Consider the following 21,361-nt stretch of genomic DNA (forward strand, 5'->3'; position numbering starts at 1 on the left):
TCTAGTGACATAACTTGCAGCTCCAAATCTTGAATTCTCAGAGTGGCACCATGTAGTTCACCTTAAGGTTAACATAACTAAAGGCTATTGCTTTCACCGTGTACTAACTGGATGAGAGCGTACGACTGTCGCGAAGCATCGGACGCTCTCATCCAGTTAGTACACGGTGACAGTAATAGCCTTTAGTTATGTCAGGGCGTCTGACAAAAATGCGTTTCTCGCGTCCAATTAGGACATTCCAACCGAAAACAAGGCCATCGAAGTGCTTTTAGTTGCGTTGCTCGCGTCCCATCGCTCGCGTCGCACCCAGTTAGGACACGGTGTTAAGACACGGTGTAACAACTTCGAAGTTGAACGGGATCCCGTTCTGGTAGCAGAAACATAGCGTTACATGGATTAACAACTGGCATTTTTACTGTTTTGGAAAGTAGTTATTGGGGAAAGTAATATTACAGTTGATGCAATATTGCACACAACTCTAAACCACTAACGTTGTGCCACCGGCTAACGTTAGACAACTAACGAAACATTACGTTAAAGGAAACTTTAGTTATTTTTAGATCTGCAAACTCCGAACATCCAACTTGAACGTTACGTCGGTTAGCCTAACTTGTATGGGCTTAGCACATGCAGGCAGACACAACCAAGAAACACATACTTCTCTGACCCTCTAACTGATCATGCGTTTTATTCGATGAAGAGAACAAAGAACAGAACAAATGTTACCAATAGATTTGAAATCGGCCCATTTGTGTTTCTATAAGACCGAATATGTCTACTGCTTGATTGACAACCAGGTCTGACAGTTTGCTCTCAAGTGTCCAATCACAGTGCTCCAAGAGTAAAACATTGCAGTCCAATAAGGACAGGTCTGTGCAACTGGTTATGTCCCGCCTCTTTACATTTAAAATGAAATGCGCATTTCATTTTAAATGTAAAGAGGCGGGACATAGGCCTAAGCCATTTGATAGAACTGTCCTCATGGAACTGCAGTGTTTTAGGCTTTATAAAACACCGTTTTTCCTGAACATGTTTAAATGGCCCTAAAACGTAACTTGTCAAGGTTTATGCCTGGTGTTGAGCTGTAGAACGGTGCTGGCACAACCAAAACACACACACTTCTCTGACCTTCTACCTGATCATGCGCTTGCTTCAATGAACGTGACTGAGAACAGGCTACATGTTAACAAGAACATATCTGGTTCAATCGTTTTCAAAGTGGACCATTTGCGTTTCAATAAGATTGAATATGTCTGCTCCTTGATTGACAGCTCAGGTCTGACAGTTTGCTATCAAACCCAGTGTCCAATCACAGTGCTCCAAGAGTAAAACATTGCAGTCCAATAAGGACAGGTCTGTGCAACTGCTTATGTCCCGCCTCTTTACATTTAAAATGAAATGTGGATTTCATTTTAAATGTAAACCCGCCTCTTTACATTTAAAATGAAATGCGAATTTCATTTTAAATGTAAAGAGGCGGACTTTGATAAAACTGCTTATGTCCCGCCTCTTTACATTTAAAATGAAATGCACATTTCATTTTAAATGTAAAGAGGCGGGACTTTGAGAAAACTGCTTATGTCCCGCCTCTTTACATTTAAAATGAAATGCGCATTTCATTTTAAATGTAAAGAGGCGGGACATAGGCCTAAGCCATTTGATAGAACTGTCCTCATGGAACTGCAGTGTTTTAGGCTTTATAAAACACCGTTTTTCCTGAACATGTTTAAATGGCCCTAAAACGTAACTTGTCAAGGTTTATGCCTGGTGTTGAGCTGTAGAACGGTGCTGGCACAACCAAAACACACACACTTCTCTGACCTTCTACCTGATCATGCGCTTGCTTCAATGAACGTGACTGAGAACAGGCTACATGTTAACAAGAACATATCTGGTTCAATCGTTTTCAAAGTGGACCATTTGCGTTTCAATAAGATTGAATATGTCTGCTCCTTGATTGACAGCTCAGGTCTGACAGTTTGCTATCAAACACAGTGTCCAATCACGGTGCTCCAAGAGTAAAACATTGCAGTCCAATAAGGACAGGTCTGTGCAACTGGTTATGTCCCGCCTCTTTACATTTAAAATGAAATGCGCATTTCATTTTAAATGTAAAGAGGCGGGACTTTGATAAGTCTGCTTATGTCCCGCCCGATAGAACTGTCCTCATGGAACTGCAGTGTTTTAGGCTTTATAAAACACAGTTTTTTCCTGAACATGTTTAAATGGCCCTAAAACTTAACCTGTAATGGTTTATGCCTGGTGTGGAGCTGTAGAACGGTGCTGGCAGCCTGGCACAACCAAGACGCACACACTTCTCTGACCCTCTACCTGATTATGCGCATGCTTCAATAAACGTGACTGTGAACAGGCCACATGTTAACAATAACATCACTTAAGAGATGTCTATTTATTTATTTAAGTATTTATTTATTTAAGTATTTATTTATTTGAGTATTTATTTATTTAAGTATTTATTTATTTAAGTATTTATTTATTTATTTATTTAATTTTGGCACATTTAGTCCTCCATACAAGTGTAGTTTAAAGTGTACTAAATGACCTAAAAAGTGGGATAATTCAGTTTACTTACTTTAAAAAGTATATAAATAAGTACACTGCTAGTATACTTTAAGTAACATGACAATAGTATACTTTTTATACTAAGTATACTTACAAAATAAACTTGAAGTATACTTATTTTTTGTAAGGGTTTGTTTTCTCATTACGCCGTCACAGTGGAGCCGTAAAGATATAGGTGTCAGACAAACGCTCACAATATGTTTATTGTATGCACCTCCCTGCCACAGTAAATTCCATGTTTAAGTGAACATGCATGGCGAATAAAGCTAATTCTGATTCTGTGCTTCCTTGACCAGTACCTGTGGTAGAAGTATAGGTTCAGCAAGCCCAGCATAGTTTATCTAGAGTGACAATAAAATCTTTCTTAAAATATATATATAGAGAGAAAAAATCTTGAGCAACTCTAAAGGATGGCAATGAACATATAATAATATCCTACCGTCCTTAGTAGAAAGGAGAGTAGTAGACTATGCAGTCTATGTATGTAGGCCTAGACTATGTAGTCTGCTGGAATCACACATAAGTAAGCAAAGTCACTGTAGCCAGGCCTTGACCACTGTCCAGTCTGTCTGCATCTTTGCGTTTCAGTGTGGGACATTATTGTACAGGGTTGATGACTCAGAAAGGTTTTGCAAAGACAACTATGCCAGGAAATAAGAAGGGTATCCCTTGCTCCAAAGCGGTACCTAAATATGTTCAGCAGTTTTTCAGGTCATCTTGAAACACAAAGAATCAAAGATACTTTTTATTCAATTGCAAGAAGTGTTTTCATTGTTTAAAGTAGCCTACATGTTGACAAGCCTCTGTATTACTTTATCCTCTCCTTCTGGCTTCCCCAATGTTATAGGTGCAATAGACTGTCCGCATGTCTGACACAGGTGGTTCTGACACAGGTGGTTCTGACACTGGAGCGACAGAGATTGCAATACCTGCTGAAAAGATTGAACAGAGATCAATCATTCTATAACGAGTACAAGGAGTTCAGCGCAGAAGGACACTCATGTGAAATTGTGCCATAGGAGGAGTTGGAACCTGAAGAGGGCAAAGTGTGGTATATACCACATCACGGTGTGTATCACCGGCAAAAGAAAACAGTGCGTGTTGTGTTTGACTGTGCCTCAACTTATGCTGGAGCCACATTGAACAAAGAGCTCTTGCAGGGCCCTGATTTGACAAACACCTTACTCGGTGTGCTCATCCGGTTTTGTCAAGGTCCTGTTGCCCTTATGACAGACATCAAGGGTATGTTCCATCAACTCAGAGTGGCCAAGGACCATGTAAACTTCCTGCGCTTCCTCTGGTGGACTGATGGTGACATCAGTAAGGATCTCATTGAGCACAGAATGTTAGTCCACATCTTCGGAGCAGTGTCCTCCCCTAGATGTGCCATACAAGCTTTGTTAAAGACTGCTGATGACAACAAAGATCTCTACCCAAAGGAGGTCATAAACACAATCAGACGCAATTTTTACGTGGATGATTGTTTAAAGTCTATTAATTCTGTACAGCAGGCCATCTCTCTCTACCAGCAGCTGACAGAGGTGTGCGCCAAAGGAGGCTTCAGACTCAACAAGTCGATCTGCAATGACCGTGCCGTTCTATCCCAGAGGAGAACCGAGACAAAGGTGTAAAGACACAAGACCTCAGCCGGGACCAGCTTCCCATGGAAAGAGCTCTGGGAGTGGAATGGGATGTGGAACATGACGTGTTCACGTTCAGCATCGCAAACAAACACAAGCCACTGACGAGACATGGAATTCTGTGAGCTGTAAGTTCCATATACAACCCCCTGGGCTTTCTGGCACCTGTCATACTTACTGCTAAACAGATTCTGCAGCATCTCTGTAAGATAAAAGTTAGTTGGGATGAGACCGTTGCATTGGAATTGGCACAAGAATGGCAATGATGGGTGGATGATTTGGTTCTGCTTAATAAATTCAGCATCCGTAGATGTATCACATCCAAAGGTTTTGGTGAAATCACATTGGCACAGCTGCATCACTTTTGTGATGCCAGCGAAGCCGGATATGGTGCGGTGTCATACCTTCGGCTATCAAACAGCAAACATGAAGTGTGTGTTGCCTTTGTTATAGGAAAAGCAAGAGTGGCACCACTAAAACAGGTCACCATACCATGTCTGGAGCTCGCAGCCGCTGTTCTGGCTGTGCGCTTAGACAAGATGCTCTCAGCTCAACTGCAGCTTAACCTGAGTGAGTCAGTCTTCTGGTCAGACAGTATGACTGTCCTCAAATACATCGCAAACACCACTACGCAGTTTAAAACCTATGTGGCCAACAGAGTGTCTGTCATTCAAGTATTGTCCAGAGTCACTCAGTGGAGACATGTCCGCTCCAAGATGAATCCTGCTGATGCAGCCTCTCGTGGCATGAAGGTAGGCCCTTTTTTAAGTTCTTCTCTTTGGATCAGTGGCCCTGATTTTGTCACACAACCCCCGAGTCAGTGGCTGGCAGGCATGAAGGAAACATCAGTCCCTCCAGAAGCTGATCCTGAGGTGAAGGGTGAGGTTCTGTCTTGTGCTACTGTATTGAAGCAAGCGAGGTGCCCCAGTCCCACAACTAAGCTGCTGATGTACTTTTCCAGTTGGGCTAAGCTTAAAAGAGCTGTGGCATGGTTTTTAAAACTGAAAGAAAGAAAAAATCATGTAAAAGAGTATAACATGCACTGTGAAAAGAAAATCTGTGTTAAACAGGAACATAAGTGGGACTCGCAACTCTCAGCTGCTGACCTGTTTTTGGCAGAGGAGGCCATAGTGTGCTTTGTGCAAAGAACACATTATGGAAATGAAATGACTGCTTTGAGCTCTGGTGCCGTGAAGAAGTGAAGTCCTCTATACAAGCTTGATCCAGTGGTTACTGATGGAGTGTTAAGAGTCGGCGGCAGATTAAGCAAATCAGCATTACCTGAGGAAACAAAACATCCTGCAATCTTGCCAAAAGAAAGTCACATTACAAAGCTCATTACAAAATTCTGCGGCATGTCCATTCAAGAGTTGGACATAAAGGAAGAAACTACATGCTGTCCACTCTTCGTCGTCATTACTGGATCCCTCATGCCAATACAGCCGCAAGAAAGGTCATCAGAGACTGTATGGTATGCCGAAAACAGCGGCAGAAGCCAGGTGAGCAAAACATTTCTGATCTCCCTGTTGACAGAATCTCAGCTGACTTTCTACCAGTTACATATGTTGGCGTAGATTACTTCGGACCAATTGAAGTAAAAAGAGGCAGAAGTATGATCAAGAGATACAGTGTCCTTTTCTGCTGTTTAACCTGTCGTGCAGTCCACCTGTATAAGCGCTATCAGGAGATTGATCTGCCGCAGAGGACAAGTAAAGGAAATCCGGTCAGACAACGGAACAAACTCAAACCGTGAGTAAGCCGTCATGGAATTAAATCAAAGCAAAATTGTCTTATACAAAATGACATTCAACCCCCCACATGGAGCCCACCATGGAGGCATGTGGGAGTGCTTGGTGCAGGAAGTGAAGAAAATCCTGTGCTCTGTTGTAAAACAACAAGTATTGGATGACAAGGCCTTGCAGACAATCTTCTGTGAGGTGGAGGCAACATTGAACGACCGCCCAACCACCCCTTCTTCAGATGATCCCAATGACATTGAAGCTTTAACCCCAAACCACCTGCTCCAGCTAAAAGCCAAACCCATCCTGCCCCCTGGATTAAGGGGGAAAGCAGTATCTCTATGCTCGCAGGCGGTGGAAGCAAGTTCAATACATTGCAGACTTATTCTGGAGAAGGTGGGTGAAAGAGTACCTGCCCATGCTACAACGGCGACACAAGTGGAATAGCATCCCCCGGAATATTGCTGTTGGAGATGTTGTTCTGATAGTGGACGAGTCAGCACCAAGAAATTTGTGGCCCGTCAGACGCATCACAGAGGTCATGGCAGAGGGTCCAAAGGGTTTGTCCCTCATTTGTCCGTGTCAAGACAGACAAATGAATTGGAGAAACCAATCAGCAAGATCTGCTTCCTGTTGGAGGCTGTGTGTTGGCCTTCAACTGAGTCATGTTATGGAACCTCTGACTGCACATACACTGATACTCACTTACTGGCAAGCTGACACGCGGCTGTACATCTCATTATGCAACATACACCTTTTCGAACACGTGCATACAGTCTTTTTACATATGGCATCACTTGGAACTCTCGTTGCCATCTTTGGAACTTTTGATTTGATCCTTGACCTTTTTGGAGTTTTTTCTGTGCGTATCCTGTTCCCGTGCCCTTCCTTCCAATGGAAAAGTATACTGTTATATGAAGTGCCCTTTCTGCTGCCCCTACATGACAGTGTCTCAAATGGTGCCCTTTCTAGAAGAGAAAATTAGATGCTGTGCCCTACAGTCTCCCCTACAATGCGCCCACTAGGGCATGATTTCCCAAAGTGAGGCCGTGATGACACAAAGGTTGTCGTCCCATTCCCATTTTTACACTGGTGGGGCCCCAAGCTGTGCAGTAGCGCCCTTTGAATTATTCCATCCCTGCCCTTCAAACAGCCAGTCTGCCACTGTCCAGGCCCCATCTGGACCTGTGGAGGCAGTCTAAGTTAATTGGAAATCTTTCCACAGCCTAAAAGTACTGTGTGTGGCTTTGAAAATAACACCACTCTGATGGTTTACGCTTTGCTTTTTGCAACATGACTCTTCTTTTAGACAATTGCGTGATCTGGGTTGCTTTTGTTCTCCGTGTGCGCGCACAATCTAAGCTTATCGAGGTCTAGCTTAAATTAGCATCGCTTGTTAGTGGAACGGCTTGAGGCTTAAATCTAAATTAACATTTACTTAAGCAAGGCGTTTTTGCGTAAGCGTGGTTTTTGTTAGTGACGTTGATGGAATCCCCCCTGGGACTCCCCAGCATCCTATGCCAGGATCCTCTTTGTGGACTTCAGCTCTGCCTTCAACACCATCATCCCTGCCCTGCTTCAGGACAAGCTCTCCCAGCTGAACATGCCCGACTCCACCTGCAGGTGGATCACAGACTTCCTGTCTGACAGGAAGCAGTGCGTTAAGCTGGAACAACTGGGAGAGTCTGAGTCCGAGTCCATCAGCACCGGATCCTCTCAGAGTTGCGTCCTTTCCTCACTGCTCTCCCTGTACACCAACAGCTGCATCGCCAGTCATCCATCCGTCAAACGCTTAAGTTTGCGGACGACCCCACCCTCATTGGGCTCATCTCTGATGGGGACGAGTCTGATTACAGGTGGGAAGCTGACAACCTGGTGACCTGGTGCAGCCAGAACAACTTAGAGCTCAATGCTCTTAACGGTGCGTGTCCACTACAGCGGAGTGGGCGGCGCGTTGGCGTCGGCTTCCAATTCATTTTCAATGAAACCGGGCGTTGACGCTCGTGTAGGGCATTGTGGGAGCGTACGCGAGCGTCAACGCACGGTTTCAATGAAAAGGAATTGGAAGCCGACGGTCTGCGCAGCTCTGCTGTAGTGGACACTCATGGTAAGACAGTGGAGATGGTTGTAGACTTCAGAAAGAACACAGCTCCACTCACCCCCATCACCCTGGGTGGCTCCCCAGTCAGCACTGTGGAGTCCTTCCGCTTCCTGGGCACTATCGTCTTCCAGGACCAAGTGGGAACTGAACATCAGCTCCCTAACCAAGAAAGCACAACAGTGGATGTACTTCCTATGGCAGCTGAAGAAATTCAACCTGCCAAAGACAATGATGGTGCACTTCTACACAGCCATCATTGAGTCCATCTTCACCTCCTCCATCACCATCTGGTACGCTGCTGCCACTGCCAAGGACAAGAGCTTAAGACTTACATGGTGCAGGTTTCTGTCACCATATGGTTTTTGCAGTGCTCCATGAGCTAGAATTAATTACTATGACTGTAGCCTTGGTAATGTGTTATAGTTTGAGCTTTGGCCACCACTGACTCAATTTGTCCAGCGATACTAATCAGTTTTTGCAATGTAAAGTCAGTTTCTAGCAGTGAACATTCCTGAATGCGTAGATGCTAAGTAATTGCAGAAAATATAGTCAGACATCCTACCTCAAATGCAAACAAACGTGTGTGGAGCCCTGTTTTTCTGGAAGTTATCAGTTCTGCAATGTTAGAGTGAAGTGAACACATTTCTAATCAAGCTGAGTGTTTTTTTTGTCCAGCTGTAGCTGGGGACGGCTTTCTATGACAGGCGGACACTGTATAAAAGTAGTCATACACCTACCCTGCACCTCAGATCTGTCTCACCAGGCACACAACCAACTCATCATGGCTTTCTTTAAGATCACTTTGCTTGTCTTCATTGCCCACCAGAGCTCTGGTAAGAGCTCTGTTTCAATCAACTGATTGGTGTTTCATCAATTGTTATTTAATTGTATATTGATAGTATTCATTGAAATATTATGGATTCAAGTTTAAATGTGGTGGAACAAGCAACGAAAATGTTCCCAATTGACACTTTCTACCAGCTCTTGCCAGGGTTATTGATGCTGAAGGAAACAAAAATGTGTGGGACAACCTGACAGTGAGTGTCCTGTTCCTTGCTACTTACCTTACAGTAGTTGGTTAGTACTTCATCCATTTTAAAGTACAAAATGTTCACTAAATCCACATTGACCAGTGCAGCTGTGCTTTTGTTGAGATAAAGCACATAAAGCATTATTTCATTTTAATTGAAGAGGGATATGTTTTTATTTAACACATGATGTAAACCAACAATACAGTCAAAAATATTAAACGGCTTTCATATCTATGATATTAGTGTACATTTTGAGCTAGTACAAAGACAAAATGATTAGCCATTTAATGTCACTAAAAAGTCATGAGAACATACATTTCACTTCTCTTTTTTTGGAACGGTTTGGGCTTAACTGACTTATGTATAACCATAGTCTTCCTCTTTTCCTGGTAGAATGGTTTGTTCAACTACAAAACAGAAACCTATACATCACATACCATTGATTGGCTCACTATAAGTACTGTTGATAGAAAAACATATGAAACCTTGAGTTTTTTGTGGCTCAGTCTTGGTCCAACTCAACAATTGTTATCAGTGTTACTTTATTTTTCAGACAGGGGACACCTGCCAGGACTGTACCCAAATATTTGAACTCCTTCTTGATATGTTCTCCAACAGAGACCTTCAGGTGAAAACAATTAAAGCTGCTAACACAAATTTCTCAGGCCCACTTATGATTTGTGATCACAGTCACATACGGATGCAGTGTTGAAGATAACTGTTGATATATGTATATCCCTTTTTAAGGTATCTGGGTCATCTCTTTTCAGACATCTGTAGTAAAAACATCTGTTCCTAAGACTTTTAATGTGTGAGAAGGTTGCTCTGTTTTTAGCTACTCCTGACATTACACTCTAGCTCTCAGTTCCATATCGTTGAGGTGAGGTGGGAAACACTTCCTGTTTTCTATCTTATAGTGTATAAAAATAAACCACAGATGTAGCACCTATAGAGCGTCTCGCAACCAGTTCCCCTTTAAACAGCTCCAATCCAGGGCCGGCCCGAGCCAATAAACAAACGAAACATTTGTTTAGGGCCCCGCCACTGGTTCGGGGCCCCGAACCAACTGCAGGGCCCCGAAATTAGAAATAAATCAATGTATTGCCAATCAAAGGGCCCCCTACACTATTTGTTTAGGGCCCCCAAAACCCTGCTCCAATCACATTGCTCTTGCCTCTTCTTCATGCAGGAAAAGATCAAAGAAAGTCTGGAGGAGCTGTGTGAACGTCTGCCAGGACCAGGAGCCTCTCAAATCTGCAAAGATCAGATTGACAAGAACCTTCCCATGGCAATTGCTTTCTTGACTTCCACTGTTGTATGTATTATTTCTCTTTTTATATTTTGCGGCAATAATTATTGATGTTTTTATCGTTTTCATTGATGTAAATTGGGGGATGAACTAGAAGTGAATTGGAGTCAATCATCAAGTCCCTCCCCTACTCTACAGAAACCAGGTCAGGTTTGCAGTATGTTGGGACTCTGTGGCACCCAGTCAGATATATCGCAACAGAACCTGCTGATGAGTCACATTCGAGAAGCTATGAGGGCAGCCATGATAGTTTCAGAGGTGAGGCATTAAGGCAGTAAGACTTGATACTGTTTCACACCATCTGTGTTTCCTTGTCAGTCCCTGGCTCTCCCTTAGTCCCTTTATTCTCCCCTCTACTGTGGTCGCTTTACCAGGTGCAATCTACTCCAGAGTGTACCTTCTGCATTTATCTAGTAAAAACGGTTGAGCGCCTGCTGCCCAAAGAAAGAACTGAGGTAAGAAATACGCAAAATCATTGTATAGACACGCATACACATTCCAACCTTTCTACTCTGCTCATCTCTTTCCTTCTTGGCAGAGTGCCGTGATTGACTTGCTCGGTAGAGTGTGTGGCATTCTTCCTGCCTCTGTCAAGGACCAGTGTGAGGGTCTGATTGAGAACTACGGTAAGAAGCTGCTGGACTTACTCCTAAGCTATGCCACCCCTCAGGCCATCTGCTCCATCATCCACATGTGCAAGGGCCAGGAGACTCTGATGTTTGTGGGTGAGACACCATTCCTCAGTGGCCCAAAGTTACAGCCTTCCAGTACTGATCAGATTCATACATATATAGTAGTGATGAAGAAAATTACGTCACCCTGCTGAAAATGATGGAGATGGGTTACATTTATGGAACTATCCGATTGAAAAGTGAATGTCTCAGTTATTCCTTATATTATACTCTAAGTTGTATTATGGGAAATTTGATGCTAAGCTGTGACTGAGTAAAACCAAATAGAAGTGTGAAACGTTGGTTTTAGCAAAGGAGGGTAGGGAAGTACCACTCCATGGAATGCAGAGGCCTAGCCGTAAATTAGAACGTACACATATGGCCAAGCTGCAGGAAAACTACCAACCAAGTCTGAAGCTGTCACCCAGGTCAGGCCTAGGTCTGTGTCTAGGGGTTTCCTATGTTTATAAAGCACGAGCATCCCATACCAACTAGAAAACAGCCTAAGATGTGTGTGCACCCAACACGAGCCGGGACATGGTCAGATTTATGTAAGGACAGAGATGCCAACGTGACCCAGCTTCTGTAATCAGAAACCCTAGTATAGGGGCCAATTGGGTGACAAAGCGTAGAAATGGTCATCAACAGAAAGGTACCAATAATGTGAGGATGCATAATGTATCTGTGACCAACAGTATTGTACCAATAGCAAAAAATGACACAAATAATAGGCAGAAAATACAGTATATAAGAGGATGTTTGGAGAGAACTTGCCAGTCTGCTCTTGGGAGCTTACTCACTAGTGTAACGGTGGCGACCCCAGGTAGTGAATGTTCGGGCGCCAGGCAGGCCCGGACTCCTGCCAATTAACTATGGGTGTGTTACCGCCGTCAGCAATTAAAGAAAACACAACGAATGCAAATACGGAAGAACAGCTCAGAAACTCAATGCAAATGTACGTGGTACTCTTTACTAAACGACAAGCACACAATCAAAATTATAATTCCCCCCTTGAACCCACGTCAAGGAAACGAAACAAACAAACATTATCAACTTAAACGCCTGTAACCACGACACTCAATCCCCGATAATAAAACAAACAAACGATGCAGTGAACAGTCAGTCTGTGGGGTGTAAGGGTGCGTGTGTGAGGGTGCGTTGATGGGGTGGCGGAGCGGCTTGAGAGTCGCACAGTAGTTGAGCAAGGTGTTACTCCAGTCTCCACTCACGGACACGCGTTAGACGCCACGGACTTGCCCTGGTCCCCAGAAAGGTAGGACGGCAGGTCGGCGATTCTGGTAGACGTTCACCGTTTGGTTCTCCGGCGGTTCACGTTCACGTTCACCATTTGGTTCTCCGTGTCGCGTCGGGTGGACTTCACCGGACCACGGACTCCAGCACTTTGGGTCGGTGAGCAACCGTCGAGATTTTGGTATCCTGCTTTTCTGGGTAACTCCTCTAGGCTCCGTCTGTGTTCATTTCTCTCAACCTGGCCGTTCATTCGGAGCACCCCCATATGCGCAGGGACACTCCCACGTTTACGTGATTGGAGAACGCATTCCTGACACTGCATCGGTACAGCTGTGGCATTAATTAGGCACTCTGCCACACTAGGATACCTTTTTTACCCTGTGTTGGAATAAACTTTTGCATCAATACTCTGAGTTTCAGTGCATCTGTTTGGACTTAGCCTGATTTTTGACTGGTTTGGACTTAGAATAATTTTCAACGTTGGGACTTAGCCTGATTTTTGACGGGTCAACACATTTTCAACCTTTGGACTTAGTTTATTTTTGACTTGTACGGACTTAGGATTTTCTTCACTTCGACACTCTGATTTATTTTCACTATACACGGGAACTTGCAAAAATCATTTACGACAGTAGGGCTGGGAATCGATATAAAAATAAACAAATTAATTGCACAATGTGATAAATGTGATAAATCGCAATGAATCACATTTTCCCCGAGTTTGTTATCATCATGTTAAACACTGAATTCCAAGATTACAGTGAGATTAATCTAGATTTAAAAAAAAGAAATCTACGCCCACCACTAATTTAATGACATCTCGTGAACTGTAAACAGTATCTCTTGGGAACTACAGAATAGTCATTCCCATCAAATATATGCAGCAACTTTATACACAACAAAGTGTTTAAGTGCACGTTGAATATTTAAAGTTTAAACCCTGAAGGTTATCAAAAATACTGCACAGGGCTCTACGCTAACTTTTTTTTGCTGGAGCACATGTGCCCCCAAGCGAAACACTTTAGGGGCACAGACAAAAATTTAGGGGCACAGTCAGTTTCTGTTTTTAAAAACATTAAACATTGCATCATCATTAGACTATTGAATAAATTCAGTTGGGGGGTTCAATTTCTGGACGGAAGCATTGTTTAAGTTTCTATTGTTAAACTCGTGTTTATTTTGGTATGTGTCGTGTTGGACGTTAGTTTGCTTAGTTCTATTGTTCACACTGAGTGTGAAAGATAGCTAGCTAGATCGCTAGCCAGGCTGTTAAAGCGCAGGACAGATAAAGTAGGCTATCGCAGGACGCAGCCTATGAGGTTTATCCGGGTCACAATTATTAGTAGTTGAAATAATGGTTTGAGCATATTTGGGTTCCATAGACATTCCATAGACATTTCTAATGAATTGCTAAGATTAACGCGCTAACTTTCCCAGCCCTAATATATAGTATTATGCCTGAACCAACATCTCATCATCATTATTTGATTGTTCTAGTAACCCCATCTTTCTCTGACAGAGAGCAGTCTTGTCTCTGACTGCGACTCTTGTGTGATCCTGGCTGTTCTGAGTCGCCTTAACTTGGGTTCCAACGCCACAGAGATACAGACATCATCTTACCTAAGCTCTGTTTGCCAGCTGCACCCCAACATCCTTCCTAAGGTCTGACTTGTCCCCTCGAGCCAAAGAAAGTTAAAGGAAAAAAGGAAGGATGGGATTTAAACTCAGCCATTGTCTCTCTTTACAGTGTGACAGCTTTACCAAGTACCATGGGGAACAACTGAAGGGGTTTCTGGGGAAAAAAGGTCCTCCCCTTGATGTGTGTGGGGTATGTCACGTTTGAATAATGTACTCTCCATTCCATGTCTACAGACTTTAAAATGTGGTGATAGCTGTGGAGGAAAAAGGGGGGGGGGGGGGGTCATAGTTTGTTTGTCTGTGTGAAGGGATGTAAGAGCTGAGAAGGGCAAGATATTGTTGGTTGATGATCCTAACTTGATTTTGCTGCTGCTTCCCAGAAAGTGGGCCTGTGTGGAGGAATGGGCGGGCCAGCAGGGCAAAAAGGAAACCCCTGCACTTTGGGTAGTAGCTACACGTGCAGAGATCTGAAGACTGCTCTGGAATGTGGGGTAAAGACGACAGATTTTTTATTACGTAGTATAATACCTAAATGACTTAACGGTCTGACTGTACTTTTTTGTTGTTTTTTGTAGACAGTGCCCTTTTGCCAGGAACATATTTGGGAATAAAGATTTTGCTCAATACCCCTCTCTCAAATGGAATGGTATGTGGAATATATTAGGAAACTAACATATATAGACATTACAAATGGCTAAGAAATAATCATCAAACTTTTTTTCTTCAAAAGAGAGCCTGAGGTATTTGCTACCACTGATGACCCTCATTTCAACATCCAATTGCAAATATTACCCAGTAGAAATTTCTCAAACGTTGGTTGTCTGTCAGATAGTGTGTTCTGCACACATTGGAGTTTGCTGATTGCATTGTCACTGTTTTTGTTAGCCTCTGTGCGCTTTTTTGAAACCTTCAGAATAGGGCTATGATTGTTTTTTCATCAGATTACTTTCTAGTACATTCTAGTACATATACTGTACTTTGAAAGTGTTGGTTTAGCATTAAAAAAATTATTTATGCATTTAGATATAGAACAATTTGATCAGCAGCTCTTTCAATAAACAAATTACGCACCACTGCTTATTTTCTTTGTCATTTGGATTATTTGTTTCCAGAGAAGCGGACACCCATTAATCAATAATTTCAATACAAACCACGCTGAGCCGTCAGTCGACATCATTTACTCCTTTTAGAGAGAATAATCTTAGATTTCTTCAAACACTACTATCCCCCATCACACCAATGAAAGTGAGGTTCTAAACACATTCATATATATATATATATATATACACATTATATATATATATACACACACACACACACACACACACAATTGTATATACTGAACACCGGAACCTTTGGTATGGAATTTTAATTCAAACAAATGAGTTTGCAGAGCAGGAAGGGTATTATTCCTTCAGAGATGGAACTTCAGAGACAGAGATCATGGTTTTATGACTTACAATTGAACATAGGTGAGAGGATGGGAAAAGAAGAAGGGCAAAGGGGTGGACAAACCAATAGAAAAGGCACTTTACTCTTTTCGTAACTAGAATGACTGACAAAACCAAATTTGATTAAAAAAGAATTGAAGCCTTCAACACAACCTACAGAGAAGCACATAAACAAGGTTGGTTTATATGTACAACACCAGCCATTCTTTGCCTTTATCTGCATGATCTTGAGGATATAACAAAACACTGATTTTTTTTTTGTTATCATGGGAGATCAAGTCCAAGTCATTTCAGCTGTATTTGTTGCACAAGATTGTTTTCAAATATGAAATTATTTTAACTTGTTCCCAGTGCCCATGATCAAGTAGGTGACACATACACGTTCCTGGAATCATAGATAGGGCACAGTCCCCTTGATGCAGTCGGTGAGTAAAATGTGACAGATTTCTGGAATAATAGTTAGTGCTGTGCCTGTGATGCAAGTGGTGATGACAGTTTTTCTCTAAAGAGAATACAAAGTTGACGTCGCGCCGCATTGAATGCTTGGTAAATTGCAACATTGTTTTGTTTGGGCACCATTTTCTAAGGTTGTCCCCATACAGTTTATGGTTGTCCCGCATCCGTTGTGTGTCGAGGCATGCATGCTTGTTTTTATTCGTTTTTGTATTAAATCATACACGGTTTATACCATATTGAAGAGAAGGGCTTTCTAAATATATAAATGTATGCATGATTATTTTAGGAAAATCATTCTTTATCAAGAATCAAATCAAAATGTATTTGTATAGCCCTTTTTACATGCAAGCATGTCACAGAGGGCTTCACATACGCCCATCGAACTGCCCCTCAAAAATATTTCAAACAGCAATTTTTACAATAATCTTCTCCGTCCGTACAACTTAATTTTCAACCACTTTCATTACAAGATAGAGGAAATCTTAGAGCATATGAAACATACATAATTCTGTGGGCATTGTAGAACAGCAGACAGATTAGAAATATATAATTTTGTTCAAAAGTTTTGCCCATTCTAGTGATTAGTGGAAAAACTGCAATTCCCTCTTGAGTAATGAACAATTTCAAAAATAATCAGTCTAGGTAGTCTTCAGAGTTTTTGGTTTTCTTGGTAATCTATACCAAAAAGTGTCCCAAATTACCTGACTTCACTCTATTTCTCTCTACGACCACATTCAGTTTCTGAAGGAAAATGTTCACAAAGCATTCAATGCAGTCTCTAATGTTCATCAACCACTGTAAGTGTGTAAACAAAATATGCTGTCCCTCAGTGGCTAAACAATGTAGGATCAAAGCACATTTTCTCTTTTAAGGTAGATCCTCTTCAGATAGTGCCATCACATAGTTATCAAACATGCAAGTCCATGCAGTAAATTTAATATTTGGCTCACCCGGAGTTTCTAGAAATGCAGGAGGCAGTAAGAGAGAAAGTAGGGCCATCCAAGTTGCCAATATGTAATGTATTTAATCCAACATACAACTTCAGTAACTTCAACTTCAATCCTCTTCATCCTCTTAATTCATACACCGCGGCAAACTCAATATTGCTCGTGCCTTCTACATTTTGTACATATCCACTACAAAGCGACATCTAGCATTTGCACATATTCTCAATACACAACACACAGCTGATTCCATTCAAGGCATGTTCATCATTTTATCAATAGCTCACTCACTCTACGCTAGGTAATTGCAGAAAATATAGTCAGACATCCTACCTCAAATGCAAACATAAACGTGAGTGGAGCCCTGTTTTTCTGGAAGGTATCAGTTCTGCAATGTGAAAGTGAAGTGAACACATTTCTAATCAAGCTGAGTGTTTTTTTGTCCAGCTGTAGCTGGGGACGGCTTTCTATGACAGGCGGACACTGTATAAAAGTAGTCATACACCTACCCTGCACCTCAGATCTGTCTCACCAGGCACACAACCAACTCATCATGGCTTTCTTTAAGATCACTTTGCTTGTCTTCATTGCCCACCAGAGCTCTGGTAAGAACATTTTAGGATGTTTCAATCAACTGATTGGTGTTTCATCAATTGTTATTTAATTGTATATTGATAGTATTCATTGAAATATTATGGATTCAAGTTTAAATGTGGTGGAACAAGCAACGAAAATGTTCCCAATTGACACTTTCTACCAGCTCTTGCCAGGGTTATTGATGCTGAAGGAAACAAAAATGTGTGGGACAACCTGACAGTGAGTGTCCTGTTCCTTGCTACTTACCTTACAGTAGTTGGTTAGTACTTCATCCATTTTAAAGTACAAAATGTTCACTAAATCCACATTGACCAGTGCAGCTGTGCTTTTGTTGAGATAAAGCACATAAAGCATTATTTCATTTTAATTGAAGAGGGATATGTTTTTATTTAACACATGATGTAAACCAACAATACAGTCAAAAATATTAAACGGCTTTCATATCTATGATATTAGTGTACATTTTGAGCTAGTACAAAGACAAAATGATTAGCCATTTAATGTCACTAAAAAGTCATGAGAACATACATTTCACTTCTCTTTTTTTGGAACGGTTTGGGCTTAACTGACTTATGTATAACCATAGTCTTCCTCTTTTCCTGGTAGAATGGTTTGTTCAACTACAAAACAGAAACCTATACATCACATACCATTGATTGGCTCACTATAAGTACTGTTGATAGAAAAACATATGAAACCTTGAGTTTTTTGTGGCTCAGTCTTGGTCCAACTCAACAATTGTTATCAGTGTTACTTTATTTTTCAGACAGGGGACACCTGCCAGGACTGTACCCAAATATTTGAACTCCTTCTTGATATGTTCTCCAACAGAGACCTTCAGGTGAAAACAATTAAAGCTGCTAACACAAATTTCTCAGGCCCACTTATGATTTGTGATCACAGTCACATACGGATGCAGTGTTGAAGATAACTGTTGATATATGTATATCCCTTTTTAAGGTATCTGGGTCATCTCTTTTCAGACATCTGTAGTAAAAACATCTGTTCCTAAGACTTTTAATGTGTGAGAAGGTTGCTCTGTTTTTAGCTACTCCTGACATTACACTCTAGCTCTCAGTTCCATATCGTTGAGGTGAGGTGGGAAACACTTCCTGTTTTCTATCTTATAGTGTATAAAAATAAACCACAGATGTAGCACCTATAGAGCGTCTCGCAACCAGTTCCCCTTTAAACAGCTCCAATCCAGGGCCGGCCCGAGCCAATAAACAAACGAAACATTTGTTTAGGGCCCCGCCACTGGTTCGGGGCCCCGAACCAACTGCAGGGCCCCGAAATTAGAAATAAATCAATGTATTGCCAATCAAAGGGCCCCCTACACTATTTGTTTAGGGCCCCCAAAACCCTGCTCCAATCACATTGCTCTTGCCTCTTCTTCATGCAGGAAAAGATCAAAGAAAGTCTGGAGGAGCTGTGTGAACGTCTGCCAGGACCAGGAGCCTCTCAAATCTGCAAAGATCAGATTGACAAGAACCTTCCCATGGCAATTGCTTTCTTGACTTCCACTGTTGTATGTATTATTTCTCTTTTTATATTTTGCGGCAATAATTATTGATGTTTTTATCGTTTTCATTGATGTAAATTGGGGGATGAACTAGAAGTGAATTGGAGTCAATCATCAAGTCCCTCCCCTACTCTACAGAAACCAGGTCAGGTTTGCAGTATGTTGGGACTCTGTGGCACCCAGTCAGATATATCGCAACAGAACCTGCTGATGAGTCACATTCGAGAAGCTATGAGGGCAGCCATGATAGTTTCAGAGGTGAGGCATTAAGGCAGTAAGACTTGATACTGTTTCACACCATCTGTGTTTCCTTGTCAGTCCCTGGCTCTCCCTTAGTCCCTTTATTCTCCCCTCTACTGTGGTCGCTTTACCAGGTGCAATCTACTCCAGAGTGTACCTTCTGCATTTATCTAGTAAAAACGGTTGAGCGCCTGCTGCCCAAAGAAAGAACTGAGGTAAGAAATACGCAAAATCATTGTATAGACACGCATACACATTCCAACCTTTCTACTCTGCTCATCTCTTTCCTTCTTGGCAGAGTGCCGTGATTGACTTGCTCGGTAGAGTGTGTGGCATTCTTCCTGCCTCTGTCAAGGACCAGTGTGAGGGTCTGATTGAGAACTACGGTAAGAAGCTGCTGGACTTACTCCTAAGCTATGCCACCCCTCAGGCCATCTGCTCCATCATCCACATGTGCAAGGGCCAGGAGACTCTGATGTTTGTGGGTGAGACACCATTCCTCAGTGGCCCAAAGTTACAGCCTTCCAGTACTGATCAGATTCATACATATATAGTAGGGCTGGGAATCGATATAAAAATAAACGAATTAATTGCACAATGTGATAAATGTGATAAATCGCAATGAATCACATTTTCCCCGAGTTTGTTATCATCATGTTAAACACTGAATTCCAAGATTACAGTGAGATTAATCTAGATAAAAAAAAAAGAAATCTACGCCCACCACTAATTTAATGACATCTCGTGAACTGTAAACAGTATCTCTTGGGAACTACAGAATAGTCATTCCCATCAAATATATGCAGCAACTTTATACACAACAAAGTGTTTAAGTGCACGTTGAATATTTAAAGTTTAAACCCTGAAGGTTATCAAAAATACTGCACAGGGCTCTACGCTAACTTTTTTTTGCTGGAGCACATGTGCCCCCAAGCGAAACACTTTAGGGGCACAGACAAAAATTTAGGGGCACAGTCAGTTTCTGTTTTTAAAAACATTAAACATTGCATCATCATTAGACTATTGAATAAATTCAGTTGGGGGGTTCAATTTCTGGACGGAAGCATTGTTTAAGTTTCTATTGTTAAACTCGTGTTTATTTTGGTATGTGTCGTGTTGGACGTTAGTTTGCTTAGTTCTATTGTTCACACTGAGTGTGAAAGATAGCTAGCTAGATCGCTAGCCAGGCTGTTAAAGCGCAGGACAGATAAAGTAGGCTATCGCAGGACGCAGCCTATGAGGTTTATCCGGGTCACAATTATTAGTAGTTGAAATAATGGTTTGAGCATATTTGGGTTCCATAGACATTCCATAGACATTTCTAATGAATTGCTAAGATTAACGCGCTAACTTTCCCAGCCCTAATATATAGTATTATGCCTGAACCAACATCTCATCATCATTATTTGATTGTTCTAGTAACCCCATCTTTCTCTGACAGAGAGCAGTCTTGTCTCTGACTGCGACTCTTGTGTGATCCTGGCTGTTCTGAGTCGCCTTAACTTGGGTTCCAACGCCACAGAGATACAGACATCATCTTACCTAAGCTCTGTTTGCCAGCTGCACCCCAACATCCTTCCTAAGGTCTGACTTGTCCCCTCGAGCCAAAGAAAGTTAAAGGAAAAAAGGAAGGATGGGATTTAAACTCAGCCATTGTCTCTCTTTACAGTGTGACAGCTTTACCAAGTACCATGGGGAACAACTGAAGGGGTTTCTGGGGAAAAAAGGTCCTCCCCTTGATGTGTGTGGGGTATGTCACGTTTGAATAATGTACTCTCCATTCCATGTCTACAGACTTTAAAATGTGGTGATAGCTGTGGAGGAAAAAGGGGGGGGGGGGGGGGGTCATAGTTTGTTTGTCTGTGTGAAGGGATGTAAGAGCTGAGAAGGGCAAGATATTGTTGGTTGATGATCCTAACTTGATTTTGCTGCTGCTTCCCAGAAAGTGGGCCTGTGTGGAGGAATGGGCGGGCCAGCAGGGCAAAAAGGAAACCCCTGCACTTTGGGTAGTAGCTACACGTGCAGAGATCTGAAGACTGCTCTGGAATGTGGGGTAAAGACGACAGATTTTTTATTACGTAGTATAATACCTAAATGACTTAACGGTCTGACTGTACTTTTTTGTTGTTTTTTGTAGACAGTGCCCTTTTGCCAGGAACATATTTGGGAATAAAGATTTTGCTCAATA

At 42.1% G+C, this 21,361-nt stretch overlaps 2 protein-coding genes across 4 annotated transcripts; both read left to right on the forward strand.

Annotated features, from left to right (window-relative positions):
- Positions 1-8,782: 8,782 nt before the first annotated feature.
- LOC146235921 (prosaposin-like) lies at positions 8,783-14,589 on the forward strand. 2 transcript variants are annotated; one of them, XM_084687198.1, is made up of 11 exons: positions 8,783-8,896; positions 9,045-9,100; positions 9,648-9,722; positions 10,284-10,409; positions 10,542-10,661; positions 10,778-10,858; positions 10,942-11,029; positions 13,845-13,987; positions 14,073-14,153; positions 14,344-14,454; positions 14,539-14,589. In XM_084687198.1, the coding sequence occupies exons 1-11, from the start codon at positions 8,845-8,847 to the stop codon at positions 14,572-14,574; spliced, it is 969 nt and encodes a 322-aa protein (XP_084543324.1). In that variant the 5' UTR covers positions 8,783-8,844; the 3' UTR covers positions 14,575-14,589. The 2 variants fall into 2 exon arrangements, with proteins under 2 accessions (XP_084543324.1, XP_084543323.1); XM_084687197.1 differs by having other exon boundaries at positions 8,784-8,896; positions 10,942-11,128.
- A 2,716-nt stretch (positions 14,590-17,305) lies between these two features.
- Positions 17,306-21,361, forward strand: LOC146235922 (prosaposin-like). Of its 2 annotated transcripts, none has more exons than XM_084687376.1 (11): positions 17,306-17,419; positions 17,575-17,630; positions 18,178-18,252; positions 18,814-18,939; positions 19,072-19,191; positions 19,308-19,388; positions 19,472-19,559; positions 20,615-20,757; positions 20,843-20,923; positions 21,116-21,226; positions 21,311-21,361. In XM_084687376.1, the coding sequence occupies exons 1-11, from the start codon at positions 17,368-17,370 to the stop codon at positions 21,344-21,346; spliced, it is 969 nt and encodes a 322-aa protein (XP_084543502.1). In that variant the 5' UTR covers positions 17,306-17,367; the 3' UTR covers positions 21,347-21,361. The 2 variants fall into 2 exon arrangements, with proteins under 2 accessions (XP_084543502.1, XP_084543501.1); XM_084687375.1 differs by having other exon boundaries at positions 17,307-17,419; positions 19,472-19,658.

This window comes from Hypomesus nipponensis, chromosome 22 (assembly GCF_054491055.1).
Source record: "Hypomesus nipponensis isolate SF chromosome 22, ASM5449105v1, whole genome shotgun sequence".
NCBI lineage: Eukaryota > Metazoa > Chordata > Actinopteri > Osmeriformes > Osmeridae > Hypomesus > Hypomesus nipponensis.